Here is a 20,530-nt window from a genome sequence, read left to right as displayed (position 1 = left end):
ACAGAGTTGTTATAGTGCAGAAAGAGGCCATTTGGCCCATCACATCTGAACTGGTTCTCCAAATGACCATTATTACTTAGTGCCATTCTCCTGCCTTTTGTGTACCCCTAAACATACCCCCAGCAAGTTAAACATAAGGGGTAAACATAATTACCCCTTTATAAATCCTGTGATGCTGGCTGTTCCTTATCAACCCACATTTTTCCACGTGACTACTAATTTATCCTGAGTAATTATTTCTAAAGACTTCCCAAACCAAAATTAAACTGAATGGTCTGTAATTGCTGGGCTTACCCCCAGTCTTTTTTTTTGAACAAGGGCATAGTATCTGTAATTCCCCAGTCCTCTGGCCCTCAAGCTTAGGGAAGTCTGAAAGATTATGGCCAGCGTCCTGCAATTTCCAATCTCACTTCTTTCAATATCCTTGGAAGCATCTTATCTGATCCCAATGCCTTGTCAACCTTAATTATCAACAGTCCATTCAACACTTCTTCCTTATGACAGAGTTCCTTCCGCTTGTCTCCATGGCCTGGACAGCATCTACCCCCTTGGTAAAGACAGATGCAAAGTATTCATTCAACACCACAGCCGTGCCCCCAGCTTCCATGTGTAAATTTCGAGGTCCCTATTCAGCCCTACTCCTCCTGTTACCACACTTTTACTATTTATATACCGATAGAAGACTTTAGGATTTCCCTTTCTGACTGCTGGTCTTTCTCATAATCCCTCTTTGTTTCTCTAATGTGCTCTCCTCAAACTTCTGTATTCCTCTAGGTTCTGAATTCTATTTTCTACCTGATGTCTGTCTTATAGACCGCTTCTTTCTTCTCTTTTCATCTCCTTTTTTTATCCAGCAGCCCTGGATTAGTTTGCCCTACACTGGCGTTTTAGAGGATTATAGTTTGACTGTGCCCAAACTGGTTCTTTTTTGGATGTGGCCCATTGTTCAAATGCAGTTTTCCTGCCAAACTTCTGTTCCAGTCTATCTGGCCCGGCTCCATTCTTGCCGCTTTGAAGTCAGCTGTCCCCCTTTACTCTGGATTATCCATTGTATTTTTCTTAAACCTCACGATACAATGATCACTGTCTCCTAAATGTTCCCCCACTGACATTTGATCTACTTGGCCCACCTCATTTCCAAGAACCAAGTTCAACACTACACTTTCTTGTTGGACTGGACACATATTGCTATAGGAAATTCTCCTGAATACAGTTTAAGAACTTTTGCTCCCTCTGCCCTTTACACTATCACTGTCCCAGTCTACATTTGGATAATTAAAGTCTCCCATTATAACTGCTGTATGACGTTTGCATCTCTGTAATTACCTTGCAGATTTGTTCTTCACTAGTTGATGGTCTGTAGACTATTCCAAGCAATGTAACTACAGCCTTTTTGTTCCTTATCTTTAGCCAAATGGATTCTGTCCTTGAATCCCCTGGGACATGCTCTTTCTGCAATGTTGTCCTTAACCAATACCAAACCCCCACCTTCTTCCTTTCCTTTCCTATCCTCTCTTGTGCCCAGGAATATTTAACACCCAGTGCAACTCTTCCTTGAGCCTGGTCACTGTTATCACCTCAATACCATATTTCCACAGCACAATCTGCATCTGTAACTCCCCAGTCTTATTTACTATACTCCATGCATTCACATACATTTAGTAACCCTCATTTAGTATCATTACTTTCTCCTCTCTTATTCTGGTTTCACCTATTAACTTATTATTCTCTATATTAGAACTATCTGCCCTGTCCAGTATTTTGTGCACACTGGTATTCCTCTCTAATATTCTCTCTTAGTTCTCATACCCCTATCAAGTTAGTGTAAAGCCCTTCCAACAGCACCAGCGTAACACCCAAAGAACTCAGTCCCAGCTTTGTTCAGGTGCAAACTATCTGGCTTGTACAAGTATTGTGTCCCCCCGAGCCAGTCCCAGTATCCCAGGAATCTAAAGTCCTCCCTCCTGCACCATCTTTCCAGCCTCTCATTCAACTGCCTTATCCTCCCTCTTTCTGTGCTTGCATGTGACACTGGGAGTAATCTGGAGATTACTACATTTCAGGTTTACCTAGCCCTTTACATTCTGACTGCAGGACCCCACCCCTCTTCTTAATTGAGTGGTACCAATGTGGACCACGACCTCTGATCAATCACTCTTTCCTAGAAGGGTGCTCTGCAATCCTGGAGTCACATCTAGAGACACAAATGTCTCTGCCCTCCTACTACTATTGCCCTTTCCTTCATCTTCCTCCCCTCTTGTACACCTCATAGTGCCACCAGCCTGACTGCACTCTGAGGATCCAATACCCGCACCAGCTTACAAAATGGAAAACCAATTTCTAAGCGGGACCTCAGGAAGCTTCCTGCCCTATTTGCGCAGTTCTCTTGGATTACCCGGTGGTCGCCCATTCCTTTTGGCAGAATTATTTTCAATATAGAAAGGCACAATTTAAAGAGATTATAATTTAAGGATTTAGATAGCAGTTGAGAACATCTAATATAAATTAAGCTGAATTTTTAGAATAGAATGGTTAGAATTAATTTGGAGTACAAGCTACAACCCTGACCAGGCGCAAAGATTGGAAAACAGTCAGGGGAAAGTATAAATAGTCTCAAGAATAATGGAGATGAGCTTTGGGGATATTTTACTGATTTTGTGTCTAGAAAAAAGGCTATGGTTTGTTATTTTAATTGAGTATTAAATTTTGGGGAAGTCTTGTGTGCAGCGGGTAGTGTCCCTACCTCTGGGCCAGAAGCTCTGGGTACAAGTTCCACTTGGGGACTTGATGACCACAGAAGGTACCTTCATAATGTGGTCAGATTGATTTTCAGCTAGTAAATCCTCCCAAAATGCCTAATGACAGACAGTAAAGCATGGGAGAGTTTCCTGGCCAGCCATACTGCAAAAGGCAATAGCAAACCATAGCAGTGTTTTGTCAAGCATAATGATGGACCAATCCAATGAAATTCCATGGTCACCAACACCCACTTATCCCATGGCAGCTGAAAGAAATGGGAGATTTAACTTAACAGTTGAGGTGAACACCTTCATATAACATGAAGATAAATCAGACAGCTGGACCACAGAATAGCAAAGGCTCATAAAATATTTAATATAATCTACTGAACAAGCTGGTAAAGTAGAACGCATTAGGGTAGTCTAAAATGCAGTTGAACAGAAAGCTGGAGGATCTAAAAGTACTTAAAGAAATGTGCTCAATGGGTAAAATGACCTTTTGTCATCCTGACCTTTCTCGTATTTTTTTTAATTAGTCACATCAATGTCATCAATGTGTGCATCTCCACTGATAGCTCTGCTTGCAACGTGATGAACTTCTTTCTCCCATTACAGCAGTGTACCGAATGGAGGAAACAGTAATTAACTTCAAATTACACAACCAGGTGGGCAATCTACTCCTACATGACAGTCTCTCTGATAATCCCGTTTCTCTCACCAACATATTTCTTTTTGTTGCCAACAGCCCTTAGGAATGTGATCTGAATGTTTAATTGGTGCTCCCAATGCTGTGGAACATGAGCCCTGTTTGGTAATATTAAACCCCACGCTCACAACTCGAAAACAAGAAAAGTCAATTTGTTCAAAGCTAAACAATCACATCAAATAAAAGCACATCAGCCATCAAAATCTAGCCAGATATGGTGGGGAATTTGGTTTAATCCTTTAATATTAATAATCAGCCGAAAAGAAGCAGACCCGAGTTAATTCCTATACCTAAATTAGTCATAGTAAGAAATCTCACAACACCAGGTTAAAGTCCAACAGGTTTCAACTGATGGAAGCAGTGCCTTGAAAGCACATGATACCAAATAAACCTGTTTTAACCTGGAGATTTCTTATTGTGCTCAGCCCAGTCCAATACCGGCATCTCCACATCATGTATTAGTCATCCCACCCCAGCAACACATTGGGAATATCCTTTATTGAAAACCCAAAAGCAATAGACAAGGCAACTATTGACTTACTACAGCATTAGCTAACCAGTAAGTGCCATATTGTTCATCTCCATTACTTTTCAAATGCACCAGGGTTGCTTTTAATTCAACACAATTTTAGAAATGAGTTTTTTTTTGGTGGAATCCAAATATCTGCTGAAAATCCTGATGTAGCACTGTCAACTTTTTCAGATATTGAGCTACATCAGTCACATCTTCAAGTGGATCTCTTATCCCTTATGATCTGGGGTGCACCTTTTGTCACCTAGCAGAAAACAAAGTGATAGCATAGCCTGGAATTGTAAAATTGAAACTTGCTGTAGGCATCAGTTAGTTAAACACTGCACATGCTGCCATAGCTGTTCTCTTTCCACAGATGAGAGACAACTCAGCAGCCAAGCAAGTGGCTGATTTCTTTTAAGTGAAAAAAAATAGGAGTTTTCATTGTAATCTCCTTCATTTAATGTTTGTGTTCTGGAAAACAAAACAAGAATATGGCCTACCTGATGTCAGATTCACTTTCAATCCAGGTGTTGCTGAACTGGCTGCTGGGTTCACTGTCCCATCTTGTGAATGTTTGTTGGAGTGAAGTGGGTGTACTGAATCTCCATTTTAAAGCAGATTAGCATATTCAAAAATAATCACACTTCATTTTGCAACTGGCAAGAATACTAAGCCTTGAATATGCTCATAAAATCCAAAATAAAATCTTTCAGGCATTAGTACCTTGAGTGCCTCAGGTTATTTTTGGTCCTATTTGCTCATTTTTCTCTTTCATCTTGTTCAGTTGCTGAGAGCTTTTTTGTGCCAGTTATTAATTCATCTTTTGATTCCAGTTCCCTTTTCTGGCACCTTTGGATTTACTAAAAAGAATCCTCCCTGCTGTCACCTTTACAAGAGAATCTGCAAAGCAACGCAGGGAGTTTCAACGCTCACAGACACTCAGTGCCTCTCTGTTATCTCTTGCAGTTTTGCTGAAAGGTAGCTTTTTCATGTTTTAGTACAGGGTCTTGCTCAGGACTCATTGTCAAAGAAAACTTTCTTTTAAGCTCAATCTCTCCTTCAACCACCTGCTACTGAAACAATTCTCCATACTTCTTTGTTATATTTCCTCTGGACTCAACCATTCCAAAACTCGTATTTTTCACCATCAATAAACATCAGCTCACCTAAAGCTTTGCTGCCCCCATCCTGATTTGCACCAAGTCCCACTCCCTCCCGTTTGCTGATATACACAATGACTCCTGGTCATTTGAGTGCTTCAAGTTTAAAATTCTTATTTTTGCGTTCAAATCACTCCTAACTATCTCCTATAGCCTTATAACCTAAGAACACAATGCTTCTTAAATTCTGCCCTCTTGTGAATCCCCTCCACTGGTGATTCTACCTTCAGTTGTATTAGGTTTCTCGCTTTAGAATTCCCTCTTTACTTTTCTTCATTGAAACATTCTTTAAAACTCAATACCCTGACCAAGCCTTCAGTCACCACCCCAATATCTCAAAAGTAGCTGTCTCGAATTCTAATACCCCTGTGAAATAAATCCCTTGGGACATTTAAAATTATTACAATACAGATGGCTAGATTGTTCAAAGTATTTGGATGCCCCACAGTTATGTTGGGTTTCTTTTGGAAGCAACCCAATGTACTGAGACGACAAGGAAGCAGATGGTGAGTAGTGTCATCTACTATAAGACCATGTGAAGCTGCTGTACTGCCAAACACTGGCACAGGTACGAAAGCAATGGTTGCCTTAGTGCCTACTTCTTATAAATACTGTTGCTGCAATGGCATGGAACACTTCATGAATCATCATATTTTTAGCCAACAGAGTGCTGAGAGCTGGTCAAATCAGCAACATGCCTGCATTTAATGTTCTGTGTCCCTTCAATTTTCACCTGTCACTTCCACCTCTCACTTAGTAGGACATAGGTCCATAGATTCAAATTGGTCAACAACAACATTTCATGTTGTTAGTCACATTGGGGATGTAATCCTTTGCCTGGGCCTCCTTAGTTGAAATGGTCAGATGAAATATAGGGGGTTGTGTTTGGGTTGAAGATCAACACTTCCTCAACCCTAAGTGCAGCCAAAACACCAGGCAAATTCTAAAAAGGAAGTTCAGTTCAGCCTCATGTTTTGTCTTAGGCACTGTGCTGAAGAGTCCAGTGGTACTGTGTTCTCTTTTCCATTTCTCTTTTCTGGAGTTTCCCTATTGATCCCTGGGCTGACAGGTTTATCCTAGAGGCTGAGTGAATTGGGTGTAGATCCTCTTTCTTAGAAGAATTAAAGGTGATTTCATTGAAACATCCATGATTCTGAAGAAGCTTGACAGGATAGACATAGAGGTTGTTTCCCATATTTGAGGAATCTTGTCACTGGAGTACACTCCTAGGATAAGGTAGTGATCATTTAGGACCGAGATGGGGATATTTTGTCACTTAAAGGGTTGCAAATCTTTGGAATTCCCCGAAGGGTTACGAATACTCCATTATGGAGAACATTTAAGGCTGAGATAGATGATTGAGCTTGAAAGTGACAAAGTCATAGATGAGGGTTTCAAGAACAGACGGACAGAAGCAGTAGGTGGTTCAGAATTACACCCTGATATTTAAATTGCTACATACTGGCTAAACACATTCTCCTGAATGCACCATAAGCATTTTATTCCCTTTATTCCTCTCACACTGAATTATTCTATTAAGATTGGGGTAGTTAGTAATAACTGCCATGTTTTCGCACTTTTCAATAATTTGCCTACATATTTACTCTATCTCCATCTGACTTTTTGGGAGTGGGGGGGTAAGTGGGTGGATCCATGGTACATTCCCAGTCATGTGACTGCCCCTTTTCTGTTCTGAAGCTCTAACGATATCCAGTTTCCTCAGTCCAAAAACATTCAGATTAGGTGAATTGGCCATAAAAAATTGTCCCTTGGTGTCAGCAGATTAACAGGGTAATTACATAGGGTTACAGGGATGGAACTTCAGTGGGATTGTTGGCAATTCAGACTTGATGGGCCAAATGCCCTCATTCTGCCCTGTAGGGATTCTATAATATGACCACATTTCATCCTTCCATATTGCTGCTTTAACCAAAGCTGCCAACCACCTTTTTATCCCCCTCACAATCCTTTGAATCTAGATTCACAATAGGCCAGACCAGGTAAGGGTGGCAGATTTCCTTTCGCAAAGGCCATCAGTGAGCCGGATTTTTTTTTTAAATAGCAAGCCAATGGTCATAAATGAGACTAGCTTTTTATTCTCGATTTATTGAATGAATTGAATTTAAATTTCCCAGCTGCTGCAGTGAGATTTAAACCCCACTTGGATCATTTGTCTAGACCTCTGGATTACTAATCCAGTAAAATAACCACTATGCTACTGCATCCAATTGCAGCTTGATCAACAGTAAGACTGAATACTGGAGCAGAGTGGTGGAGGCGGATGCAGCAATGGGAGAAGCATAAGATTGTTCCAGACCAGATGCATAAGGATACATCCATCTTCTGTCAAACAGCATAATGAGTAGCAGTCTACTCAAGCAATGTCCAAGAGATCATTGAAGTAACTCCATTAGGATTATGTCAGCAACCCTATGCTCTCAGTGGCCACTTCAGCTCAACAGTACATGTACATTAAAAATAGGCGAGGCTGCACTGATTTTCCAGCGGTGTTCCCATTGAGCCAGGAACCCATCTGGCAGAGTAGGAACACCAAATTCCTACTGACATTTTTTTGAACATATTCTAATTCCTGTTTCAGTAATATTTCAAAGCTAACAGATAGCAAATCAATGACAAAAGATGTGCCATGGGAGGAAAATGAGGGCCGTAAGAAAGATTTATTCTCCCACGCCCTTCAGAGAAATGTGTGCAACAGTAATACATGTATCCCACTTTACATTCAAATTTAGATCCATGGGGGCGAAAGAACAATGCACGGTCCCAAAATGACACTAAATTTTGCTGAATAAATAACTAATCTCGTCTAACTTTTGAGTGTTTTGTTCTGTACGCTAGGCATTTTTAATGCAGATGGAGGCTCACAAACAACATTCAGACCTGGTGCAAAAATATTTTATTGCTAACATATGCAAAGTTAGGTGGTGTGGTATTTACTGTGTATTTACAATCACAGACAGCAGTTTTTATTACTGGGAAGGGGAGCAAATTCAGCACATTTAAATAAATACAGGGGCCTGCCAGTGGCAGAAGCAACAAAGCTACCAATATCCCCTTCACACACTCTCTCACACACACAGCAAGATGATACCTTTTCTGCACATACAGGGGAAAAAAAAAGTACCAATGTCTTTAGATCCTAGAGTTTATTGTTTTTTTTATTTTCTGAGAAACAGTATCCCTTTGGTGGGCTAGCGCGACTGAAATATGAAATTATCAATCAAAACGACACAAACACACTCCTTCACATCACTCCGGCTTGTCGTTTTCAAGGTAGTGTAAGCACATTTACTCAAACAACATGCCATTAGTACCATGTAAATCAGTTACAGTTATTTGCATTTTATCTGCCGTGGATTCTTCTTTGAAGTGCTGGCAGCTGTCAAAAAGGCTGAACTTGAAGAGATCCTTTTTCTTTGTTCATGTTTTCCCTACAATATTAAACTGTAACTGCGCAAATGGTCAAATTACAACCTACCCACTGTCATCTGGTGGTCGCTCAGTTGTTTTCCAATGCCATTACTTCACTTGAACTTTACAAAAAGTCACTTGATTAATACACAAAATGCAATATAGGGTCTTGGTGAAATTATTCTGCACAGGAACGACCAACAGTGCCAGAGTACAAGAAATAGCAAGTGCTCACCAAAAGATAGATTACTTAGGCTTTTGGTTCAAAAATTAGAATATAGGTTAGTGTCAATGAAAGATTAACGGTACAAGTTGCTTGTTTATACTTGTCATATTCTGGCAGTTCCTTTAAAATTCTCAGTCCACAGAATCACTTTAGTACAGATATATGTTCCTCACTGGCAGCTGTAGAAACAGCATGTATAACAGTATCAAAATGAATAAAGCTTCAAAACCACTGCCAACCTTATCTAAAATTTTTTTTTAAAAGTTCCAAAGTTTAGTTACAGCCCTAGTTAATGGGCTTACAAAAAAAAACGCAAAACCGAATCATGGAAGGTTGTGAGAATTTTAATAAGATTTGTTTTGTACGGAGGGGGGGAGCGGAGGGGGAGAGAGAGAGAGAGTGTATTTTGCAGACTGGTAAAATGGGACACTGAGTCTTACTTGTACCTTCTGGTCCAATATTCAACATCCAGATCAAGCTTCAACTTTCAGTCCAATAAACAAAATTGAAAATACACAAGCATCCCCCTCTCTTGTGGTTATATACAAGTAGTGTCTTTCATTTTTTTCCTAAAAAGGATTCCCCATTTGTTTACACAGTAGCTTATACAGCAGTGTATATAAATCAGCTTTACAGACTTTGTGAGGGACAGCAAGAACCCCAAACATCAAAACAAAGAAGCGAATCCCTATATAGTATTTACAGTTAGAGATTGCAATCAGACTAATCGCAGCGTCTGCAATGCATGGAGCTCAAAAGTAAATGCTAGAACTTTACAATAATAATCTAGGGGAAATTATGTGTGTGTGTGTGTGTGTGTGTTTTTAAATACAGCTTGTTTTTCAAGGCTGCAGCAACCCCAAAGCTCGCATCAAGAGGTCATCTTTGAGCTGTGATTTCCTGCAGGGGCACGATGCTCGTCTCATACATGCAAAGGAGCTCTTAAAATTCTTTTGTCTCCTTATTTTCAAATAGATGAAACCTCTGTTGAACAGTAAGTCCTTCTTTGAGACTCTGTGAAAGGAAGGCAGGATAAACAACCTTCAGTGCAGCACACAATCAGATCAAGGCATAAAACTGGTAACTTTCTTACCAGTATTCAATTACACTTGGCTAGTAGCAGGATTCGAGGTAGACAAAAATCAAAAATTTAAAGCTTAGTCAATAATTTTCTATAAAATGCTAAAGATTCTTTATAGCTGTCCTTGTTCTTGCCAGTAACCACAGTTAACTAACTAGCAGTGGTTAACACTGCTGCCGCATAGCTCCAGAACCTGGTTCAATTCCCGGCTTGGGTCACTGTCTGTACAGAGGCCACACATTCTCCCCGTGTCTGCATGGGTTTCTTCCGGGTGCTCCGGTTTCCTCCCACAGACCAAAAGACATGCTGGTTAGGTGCACTGGCCATGCTAAATTCTCCCTCAGGGCACCCAAACAGGTACCAGAGTGTGGCAGCTAGGAGATTTTCACAGTAACTTCATTGTAGTGTTAATGAAACCCTACTTATGACACTAATAAATAAACTTTAAAATTGATCAATTCTCTTAACTCAAACTTATAGTTTGGAAGCCTGTTTTCATAGAATCATAGAAACCCTACAGTGCAGAAAAAAGCCATCTGGTTCATCGAGTCTGCAACAACCACAATCTCACCTAGGCCCTACCCCCGTATCCCCACACATTTACCTGCTAATCCCTCTTACCTACACATCTCAGGACACTAAAGGATAATTTTAACATGGCCAATCAACCCAACCGGCACATCTTTGGACTGTGGGAGGAAACCCACGCAGACATGGGGAGAATGTGCAAACTCGACACAGACAGTGACCCAAGCCAGGAATCAAACCCAGGTCCCTGAAGCTGTGAAGCTGCAAAGCTGCAGTGCTAACCACTGTGCTAGAGTGCCACGTTTTGACCAATTCAAAGATGGCGAAGATCAAGTGTAATGTCGACATGCTGTGTTTGGTTGAAGTCATTAGGTTACATTTTAGCTTCATTTGAAGCAATTTTTAAAAGCGGCATCTCGGCCTTTTGGCTAAGATGCAAATGAGATCAAGCCTTGGAAGAGGAGCTATACCTACTCCAATCAACTTGGATCATGTAGATCAAGCCCAAGACAGGTGGTGAGAGCCCTGTCTTGTCAGCTTGGATCGGGAATGTCTCAATTTGAGACTCTGAATTGGACTTGATTTCATTGAATTGGAATAAAAACAAGATGTGAAATATTTGCATCACCTGTTTCAAAAGAATTTGGTGATAGCTGGCTGTACACTACATGTTACTGTAAACATGTTAGATTTATGTTTCATGTAATGTTAGGACAAATGTATGAAGTTCCAGAAGCTAATTCACTCGAATTGACAGGATGACTAACAATGGGTAAGACACAATAGTTGTATTTCACATGTAACAAATATCTATTTGACATATTGTAACCATGAATGCTGTAGAAAAGTAGTTTATTGGTGTACATTTTCAGAGAAATTGTTGCATACCATTTAATTCACCTTATACAAACAATGCAACAAGATTATTTTGCACATTAAATGATAAACTGAACAATGAACTGTCAGCAATAATATCAGACATGCAGGACAAAGACAACAAAAGCTGTAATTAAAATAGGCACCACATGACTGCAAAACAAACAACAGGGTTTTAGTTGGTAATGTCCCATTTTGCAGGTAAACTCAAGGTCCTGTTACTAGATTACCAGACTGCTTATCTGATACACAGTATTGGATGATTAAAAATGTTTTTAATTAAACAATGATTTAAATGTTCTAAATATTTTTAAGGCCAGCCCCATCTCCACTCCCTAACTCCCGACTCAGTCTCGTCCCTGGCAAAAGTCCGAATTAAACAATTTCATTGCAGCTTTGGTGTCACATTTGAGGTGAGCTTCCAATCTTATTCACACTATCATTAAGATCTCCCACGTTTCATCTCTGTCATATTGCTCGACCTTACCCCTATTGCAGCTAATCTGCTGCTGAAACCCTCATTCCTACTTTCATTAGCAGTCCAAAGATGTGCGGGTTAGGTTGAATGGCCATGCTAAATTGATCCAAGTGTCAGGGGGTTAGCTGGGTAAATATGGTGTTATGGGAATAGGACCTGGGTGAGACTGTATGATTATTGTCAGGTTCAAGTTTATTAACACACTCTTGGCTGGCCTCTCACATTCTACACCCCCTCGCCCCAAAACACACACAAGCTTGGTAATCCAAAGCTGTACTATTCACGTCATATCACTCAGCAAGTTTACTCCCCATAACCCCTGTGCTCATTGACCTAAAAATGGGCTCCTGGTTAAAGCAAGATTTTGAAATTTTCATTCTCTTTTTTCAAATTCCTCCACGGCCTTGCCCCTCCCTACCACTAATCCAGCTCCACAACGCTCAGATTTCTCAGTTCATCTAATTCTGGTCTTGCGTATCCTCTGTTTTAAATGCTTCTTCATTGGTAACCACGTCTTCAGCTGCCCAGGTCCCAAACCCTGGAAAACTCTCCCTAAATCTCCCCCATCGCTCTGACTTGCTCTCCTCCTTTAAAATACTCCTCAAAACCTACCTCAATGACAAAGATTCTGGTCTGGCAAACATAGATGATGATGGACAAAGAGGACATGCCCCTTATCACAGCAGTAAGTGTTGTATTCAGGTATGTTTATGAGTGGGTGGGTGATTGGCTGAGATGGTTAGGTTGGGGTTGGGGGGGCGGGGGTTTAGGGTTGGGGCATTTGGCTGGGGTTGAGGGGCTTGTATGAGGGATAGATTGGATCAGGTCAAGAGTGCAGCCAGATTGACTTGGTGGGCTATTAGGGGGGTTGGTTGTGTTGCTGAGTTCAGTTATGCCAGATAACTGGAATAATTTCCAGGATAAGTATCTGGGTAAGTCCAGTTTGCCTGGCCCAAATCTCAGTGTCGGAGTCTTCCGTGGATCGTCCCGGACAGCACAATTCAGCCTATCAGATGCTTAAACTTCCTGGGCAATTACAGTGCAGGTCTGTGCATCCACAGAATCGCTATAGTACAGAAAGAGGCCATCACACCCTTCGAGCCTGCACCAACTCTCCAAAAGAGCTTCCCACCAAGCCCTCTCCTCTGCCTTATTCCCGTAAACCTGCACATTTTCCATGGCTAATCCACCTAACCTATGCATCTTTGGATACTAAGGGATAAATTTAGCATAGCCAGTTCACCTAACCTGCACATCTTTGGACTATCAAGAGGAAACCGGAGCACCGGTAGAAAATCCGTGCAGACATGGGGAGAATGTGCAAACTCCACACAGTCCTTCCAGGCTAGAATTGAACCTGGGTCCCTGGTACTGTAAGATAGAAGTGCTAACCACTGTGCCATCGAAAAGTTCTTGGTGTGACTTGGTGTTATGCTTGATTTTGTAATGTGAAACACCTTGGGACATTCCATTATGTTAAGGATGGCAAGTAAGTACGAGCTCTTTTCCATTTTTTCCTATTCTGCAGGACACATTATCCAAACTAATGTGATCCACATTCAAATCACAGGGTTGGGCACAAGCTAGCTGTACTTTCAAATCTGTAATATCATACCTGAGGATAAAGTTAAATGTTAATCAAATCAAGAAAAAGTGTATGAAGACGATGTGCACTTCAGGTAAGAGAGACTGGCAAATAAAATATTCCCACTTTTTGCTAACAATGACAACAGCAGAACACCACTGTCAAAAGATCAATAGGGGGATTTGATGCAAGATGAAGCTCATTCATTAATGACCTAATATTTGTTTGCAATGAACTTGTCCTCAGATTCAGAATGCTCAATCAGTACAGGAGGATGAAATCTCATCAGAGCTAAATTCAAACCACCAAAATTTTCAAATAATATTTTACCCCCTTCATTGCACTACCCAATCTTCTAGGTAATTTGACTAGGTTGTTGACGTATCATGTCACAAATAACACCTACTAAAACATACGTATGGCCAACACCTATATGAATTTCAGAAGACATATATGGTTTGGGAAAGTCAATTATTACAAGACACTAATCTCAATCATGTTAACTGGACTTTGTAGCACCCTTGGATATGTAGCTATAGCATTCTAATAGCAAGATATCACCAGCACACCTCAGCGTGAAAGGTTCTCTTCCTCATTGAATTTAAAAAAGAATCAAAGGTAGGCCTAGCTACAGTGCAGATTATAACAATGATGAGATTGTTACCTTGTTGGAAGCGAGATTATTTGCTCTCAAGAAACATAGCTGACAACGCTTAGCGCCTGTTACGCTATCCCACTTTCAGGAAGTTTAGACAACTGATGCGTAAAATAGCCAGTAAATAGCCTAACCAAGTTGCAGTTTTGCGGCTCATGCCGATAAACATTGAGACAATAGAACTGGGAATCCTCCATTAATAAACTAGTTGATACTCAGCAAAGTGGAACATTCTGCACCAGTCATGGACACAAAGTGCAAGACGTTTAATTTTGCAGCAGTCTTAACAAGCATGCACAAATCAAACAAGAACATTTTAATATTCATACACCCACAGTTTGCAATAATTGTGACAAAGCATTGCATTGATTTGCCAAACCAATGGAAATGGACGACATACAAAGTAAGCATAAAAGAAACACAGAGGCCAGGCGATTGTACTAAACCTCTAATGCTGTTGTTAGGTCACCAGCCAAAGATGTGTGTTGGTCTAACTTAGGAACAGGTGTAGGCCATTCAGCCGGACAAGCCTGTTGTGCCATTCAATTAGATCATGGCTGATCGGCACCCCAACTCTATCCACCCACCTTGGTTCCACCTTCTTTAAAACCATGGCTCTAAAAATCTATCACTCTTAGATTTAAAATGAATTGAGCTAGCATCTAATACTTGTAGTGGGAGAGAGTTTCACACTTGCTTCCACTGTTTGAAATAACTTGCAATCAAGGTCAAAAATTAAGGAACTCCAACTTAAAGATGCCCACAATTATTTCCCACCAGTTGAACCATTGTACAAGCTATCAAATTCCATTTTAGATCATGCTAATTATTAAGGCAGATATCAGTACACTGCAACATTTCTGCGTTGTGACACTGTGAAAGAACTGATAAGGTTGTTGGGCAGAAATCAAAATTTTAAAATAAATTTAGAATCTCTGGTTCATCTGATGTTTTAAAAATTCGCCTGCAGACACAGCAAAGAGATTTAATTCCACACAGGCCAACGCAGAGTCCAGGAAACAAACCCAGACAAATCCCAGTGCATGACACACACAAAAAAATTCCAACTCCCACAGTGACATGCCTTCACTCAGTGACAATAACCAATAGTGGTTTACCTAAAGGGAAGGTGTCAATCATCAAGTAGCTCTAGCTGTCCCATGCCAGCGCTTTACTCACAGACTAAAGGATGACAAAGGGGAGCAAAATGAAATAAGGTTAGAAAGCAAAGCATCACTATTAACCTATGAACCACAGACTAATAATTTTGGCTGGATTCTGCCCAATATTGTTTCAAGGGGTAATCTATGAAAAGTAACAAGACACAGAGTAGTCTATGGTGGTTCTTCCATGCAAGCTGATCTGAGTGACTTTGTTCTTTTCCTTCACCAACAAAAGTGGCTGAAAGATTTTTTTTCATATAGGTTTAAAAAGAGTTTTCCATTGCTCTCTCCCCTTTTCAGTGGTCTTACACTCTACCTTTAAGGATACAGCCAATGCAGACACACCATTAACAGTACAGTGCACATGGCATCTAAGGTGGAGATGCTGGCATTGGGCCGGGGTAAGCACAGTAAGAAGTCTCACAACACCAGGTTAAAGTCCAACAGGTTTATTTGGAATCACGAGCTTTTAGAGCGCTGTTCCTTCATCGACTATTACTCCTATGCTAGCAATGATAGATTTCCCCCATCAGTGCAAAGACTATCGTTCCCATCTTAGCTTTGATGAATCTTTCAAAGGTGTATTATACTACAAAAAAATTAATGTCAAAAAATTTCCTCATTATTTTCTTAATGAAAAATGACTCCCCCAGCAACCCCAAACAAGAAAAGGCAAGCTGCTTCCCTGATACTCCATATGCAGCTCTGTAGCTTACTACTGTTGATGCATTGATTTAGTTCTCAAGTAACTCTTATCTATCTCCCTTTATTTCTCTAATGTTGCTGACTTTCCAAACAGGGCACTACTTGGTGAATCATACTTAATATTGGCCACTTTACATGGAGGCTTTTTCAAAAAATGTGCACTTCACTTAACTTTTAAAAAAAAAAGAATTAAGTTATGGAAATATCAGAGGGTAACCAGCCCATATCCCCGGAAGACAATCATCCTAGGAAGGAACCACTACCTTCAGTGAGGAGGAGGGGAGGAAAACATTGCAAAAAAGGATTTCCATTTTTATCCAGTAAAACCTCACTTGCGAATAGGGCATTGGTTGTAATAAAAGAAGAAAGCGAGAACAGCTTTTCACAACAGATTTAATCAGGCTAATGTTCTCCATATTTGGACTAATACTACAAATTATTTAAAACTAAACACCAAGAATTTAACTAGACAAAAATTACAAGCGGATTATTTTAAATGTTGTTATATGAACTCAACATTTCACCTCAAAGATCAGCTTTGCATGGGAACAGTTTAGCACAATAAGTGTGTAAAATTAAAACAAATAAATGGTATACAACCTGACTTGGTGGCTTACCTGACAATGACGTATCTAAAAATGGGAAGAGACAACTCAAAAACCCAGAAGACAAATCAGTGATGCAGAGCTGCCTCATGTACATTTGTTTTCAACTATGTACCAAGTCAAGTCATGCATTTGTTTTATACCACAGCTATGATTTTTTGAAACTGAAAATATTCTTTTGTACCATCAGAATGGCTTGAAAGCACCAAGTCTGAGTCCACACCTGAGGTATAAAACTCAATTATCAGAGCACATCAACCGTTTCAGGAGCTACACATAGCACCTAATTTCCTCCCAATTTACTTGCGCAACATGTTTATTTCCATCTTGGATTAAATCAAAAATGTTATTTTAGATTAGGTAGTAGACAAAGGAGAGTTTAATTTTCCAGGTCCAGTAAGTTAAAATTAAATTCTGTAAGCATAATAGGTTATTTATTAATGTGTAGAGGTTTCCTCTGTTTCCTGAACAGCTTACCTGTATTATGGAGATTAAGTGCCTTAGTGTAATCCTCAGTCCATACTAGCTTCCAGCAACTACAACACTATCAGCCTCTGAACTACTTTATCAAGTAGAATAATAAAAGGATGTTTGACAGAAAACATATGACAATATTAGCAAATATACCGAAGTACTCAACACTACCGCTTAACCTGAAGCGAAGAAGATACCAGAAATGTTAAAGAATAAAGCTTACCTTTGACCTAAGTGTGCGATCTGCTCGTTTTGCTGCAGCTGCCATCTTTAGGATATCTGGGTTGCTTTTTGATTTCATTATATCTGAGAAAAAATGTTTCATTCTTTTAAAATTTGGCCTCTTGCTTGCTCCAAGACTCAATTTCAAGGCTGCAAGTTCAAAGTCACTTTTATGAATCAAATTGTCCGCACTTTCACAAAACGTGCTTACAGCCATGGCGATGGCAGTAATTTCTCAATGGTTCCTAGCACAGGTATAAAACCTCTACAACATTTTAGGGATTTTAGGAAACTGGCTTCCTTTTGAATTGTGTAACTCTATGGTGGAGCTAATGTAGGAGTATTTTAAGTTGTGTGCTTCCATGTCCAGAGTTTCAGGAAGTTAAAGTAGTATTTCCTAGCTAGCTGTCCTAACAAATTTGTAACCAAACTGCCCATACCAGATGCATTGTCTCCATTTTGCTCCCTTTTTCCTGAAGACACTGGATATATTGGAATACGGTTTCATAGAAATGAAAGCCCAGCCATTCATCCAGTGCAAGACTGTCAACAAGTTATTTGATTAGAAGGCACATCCTGCCTTTGCCAGTAGAAGTCATTGTACAGGAGAGAATAGGATACAGGAAGCATTTTCACTTTCCTGTCTCTGCTGAGAACAGCGTCGATGGTAGTCATGATGTCGAGATGCCGGCGTTGGACTGGGTAAACACAGTAAGAAGGCTCAACACCAGTTTAAAGTTGGACTTTAATCTGGTGTTGTGAGACTTCTTGCTGAGAACAGTAACAGAGCAATCAGCTTCACCCAACTGAGATTTTCTGAATCAGTATGAATGGCACTAAGTCTGGGGACCTGCTGGCTTACACTCTTAGAACAAAAAGGAAGACTTGAAATAAGTTGGTCTCTGAGAAAATTCAATTAAAATAATAGCTCAATTGTGTACTCTAATGTCACACAGTAGGTTCAGATGAAACATTTCAGTCCATAAGATCTCAATTTTTCGAACCTGTCAGTGGTCTCTTAAATAAATTCATTGTACTGGCCACAAGCACCTTTTTTCCAAGATTATTATCTAGATACACCCCATTTCAGAAAGGAAAACATAAAGAGATTGTTATTTCCCAGAACAAAACATATTCTATTTAAATCAGTACAAGTATTTGCTATTATTTTTAATTCCGATGTTTGATGTACCGTATCTGCTGTGCTCTGTTTCATCCATGGGCTGTTCTCCCAGTGCTTCCTGTGCAAGCTGGAGCTGCTCTTTTAGTCTGTTTACGTCACGTTCTGACTTAGCCTTTACGATACTTAGCTCTGTGTAGATGTCCTTATACTTGTCTGTGGCGTACTTTTTATCCTAAAGAAACAAATGTACTTGTGCAGAATTTACAAAGAAATTACATTATGTTGTCTCAAACCAATGATGATAGCTCTAAATCTCAGGCTGCTCATCACTCAGTTCTGCCTTTGGCACACTGGCCCTTTCAATTTGCTAATCATGACAGCTTGCAACTTATACTCTCAAGCGCACCACCAGTCCAAACATTCAGCATCACCTTTGACTTGACAAAGGAATATTGCTAATCATCCTCCATAGTCAAATCCTCCATCTACTCCAGGATCATTCTTGAAAGTGAGGACAAATCCATACTCCTCAAACACTGAGCACATGCTCTGACCTAACACACTGCACTTTCCATTCGCACTTTCAAGTCCAGCACACAGCAACATATGAGCTTAATTTAATGGAGCATTTAATTTAGCTGGTCTTATGATTTTGAAATATTTCTGGAGAAATTTTAATCTGTATAGTCATCACTATTTGCATCATCGATAAAGGAAAACAGTGTTTTTTAAACTGATCTCAAACTTAGGATTTGAAACTGGTGTAAATAAGACACCTGCCTTTCACTACCTAACAGTAATTGCAATGATGGAACCAAATGTATTTTTAAATTATTAAAACCAATACCAATCAGATAATTGCTTGGAAGTTTCCAAGTATAAATGTAATGTTGGAGTGGACACAATAGGCCTGCTAGGCTGTAATCATACAAGTTGTATATATTTGAATTAACACTGTCACTTTAATATTTGTAGATGCTGTTTTGGATAGGACATCAGATGCACTAAAGAATAAAAATTCTGCAAGGTCTTCAACCACTTTCCGTTGCAAATCCAATTATATGCAGAAGTGATTTCATACCCAGCTCTATGTAGTTTGCATTGTACATTACTAAATATAACCGCACCCATTTCTAGGTTTAAAAACAGATACCATTATAATGAGACAAGTAATACTACAAAGTTGACATACAGAGCTCTAGCTAAAACGAAGAGCAACTGCAGAATAAGAGACAGAGACCTGGGGAAGATAACCAGCTAGCAATGATGTTGGTTTGCAAGGACAAGAGGGAAAAATGAAAATTAACAGAGTCAGGATTCCCATGTAAACCAAGCTACTGACTTTATCAGTGCCAAAGCCTCTGTCACTCTCTACCCTGGCACAAAATCCATAATTTAATTTTTAACATGCAGGAGAAATACTGCAGCAATTTCTGTAGCCTGTTAGAGTGAGTTAAAACTCTTAAGCTGTTTAAACTCTTATTCATTTGCTGGAATTCCTTAGTTTGATCTTTTTGTGCTGTTGTACATTTTGTATGGAAAGGAGTGCCAAGCAGTGCAAATTCTGTCTAACTTAATTAGAGCCAGAAGGCACAATGTTCTTCCCACTTCATCTTGTTTTATGATCAATAATAACGCACACTGGTTTTTGAATACAGCATGGAAAAATTAGTACAATATTCTTTACATCATACAAGTTACCATCCAGCTCTCCAAACTTGGAAAAGACAAATCTTGGGTTTTGTAGGGAGTTCTGAGAATAGCAACTAGACACATTGGTGTAATAAAAAAAACTTCATAGCTGATAATAAATCTGTGCTCTTTTATTACTCCTTCAAAAGACTAACATCTAATGCAAATGCACAAAACGTTTAGTGAAGAATAGCAATAGCTTTCCTCATGGCTTATTCAATAAAGGTATTGCCTGGTTTGATAATGATCTGTCCAAACCAGAAGATTGCAGATTTTGATCCTCATCTGTACTAGGGTGGCGAATCTTGGTCATGGTAGCAACTGGATACTACAATTAGTGTCAGTTCTCCTCGGCTGGGGAGCAGGTGAATGTGGGGATGGGCAGCAGTTGGTATAAAATAAATCAGCATTCTAATTTCTGACTGTTATCCATTAAGTTCTGCTAGAAATGCTGGTGTATGGATATCAGATGAATTCAGCAATGTCTCCCATGGATGAATGAGCACTGTGGATGTTCCTTCAACACTTGGACTACATGGTTCAAGAAAGCAGCTCACCGCCACTTTCTCA

At 39.8% G+C, this 20,530-nt stretch overlaps 1 protein-coding gene across 5 annotated transcripts in view; it reads right to left on the bottom strand.

The window, feature by feature from the left end:
• Window positions 1-8,015: 8,015 nt before the first annotated feature.
• Window positions 8,016-20,530, bottom strand: part of mpripb (myosin phosphatase Rho interacting protein b) — a 417,298-nt gene continuing 404,783 nt past the window's right edge. For 4 of the 5 annotated variants that reach the window (XM_080209085.1, XM_080209087.1, XM_080209088.1 and 1 more), the window contains 3 exons: window positions 18,338-18,500; window positions 17,147-17,229; window positions 8,016-9,787 (listed from right to left, as the gene is read on the bottom strand). In XM_080209085.1, the coding sequence (XP_080065211.1) occupies window positions 9,716-9,787; window positions 17,147-17,229; window positions 18,338-18,500 (318 nt within the window). In that variant the 3' untranslated portion in view covers window positions 8,016-9,715. Of the gene's footprint in view, window positions 9,788-15,094; window positions 15,159-17,146; window positions 17,230-18,337; window positions 18,501-20,530 lie in introns of all 5 variants that reach the window. The other variant, XM_080209086.1, reaches the window with a different exon arrangement.

Source organism: Carcharhinus amblyrhynchos, chromosome 21, assembly GCF_965287045.1.
Source record: "Carcharhinus amblyrhynchos chromosome 21, sCarAmb.v2.hapA, whole genome shotgun sequence".
NCBI classification, from domain to species: domain Eukaryota; kingdom Metazoa; phylum Chordata; class Chondrichthyes; order Carcharhiniformes; family Carcharhinidae; genus Carcharhinus; species Carcharhinus amblyrhynchos.
This window is presented reverse-complemented; position numbering and strand designations above follow the sequence as displayed.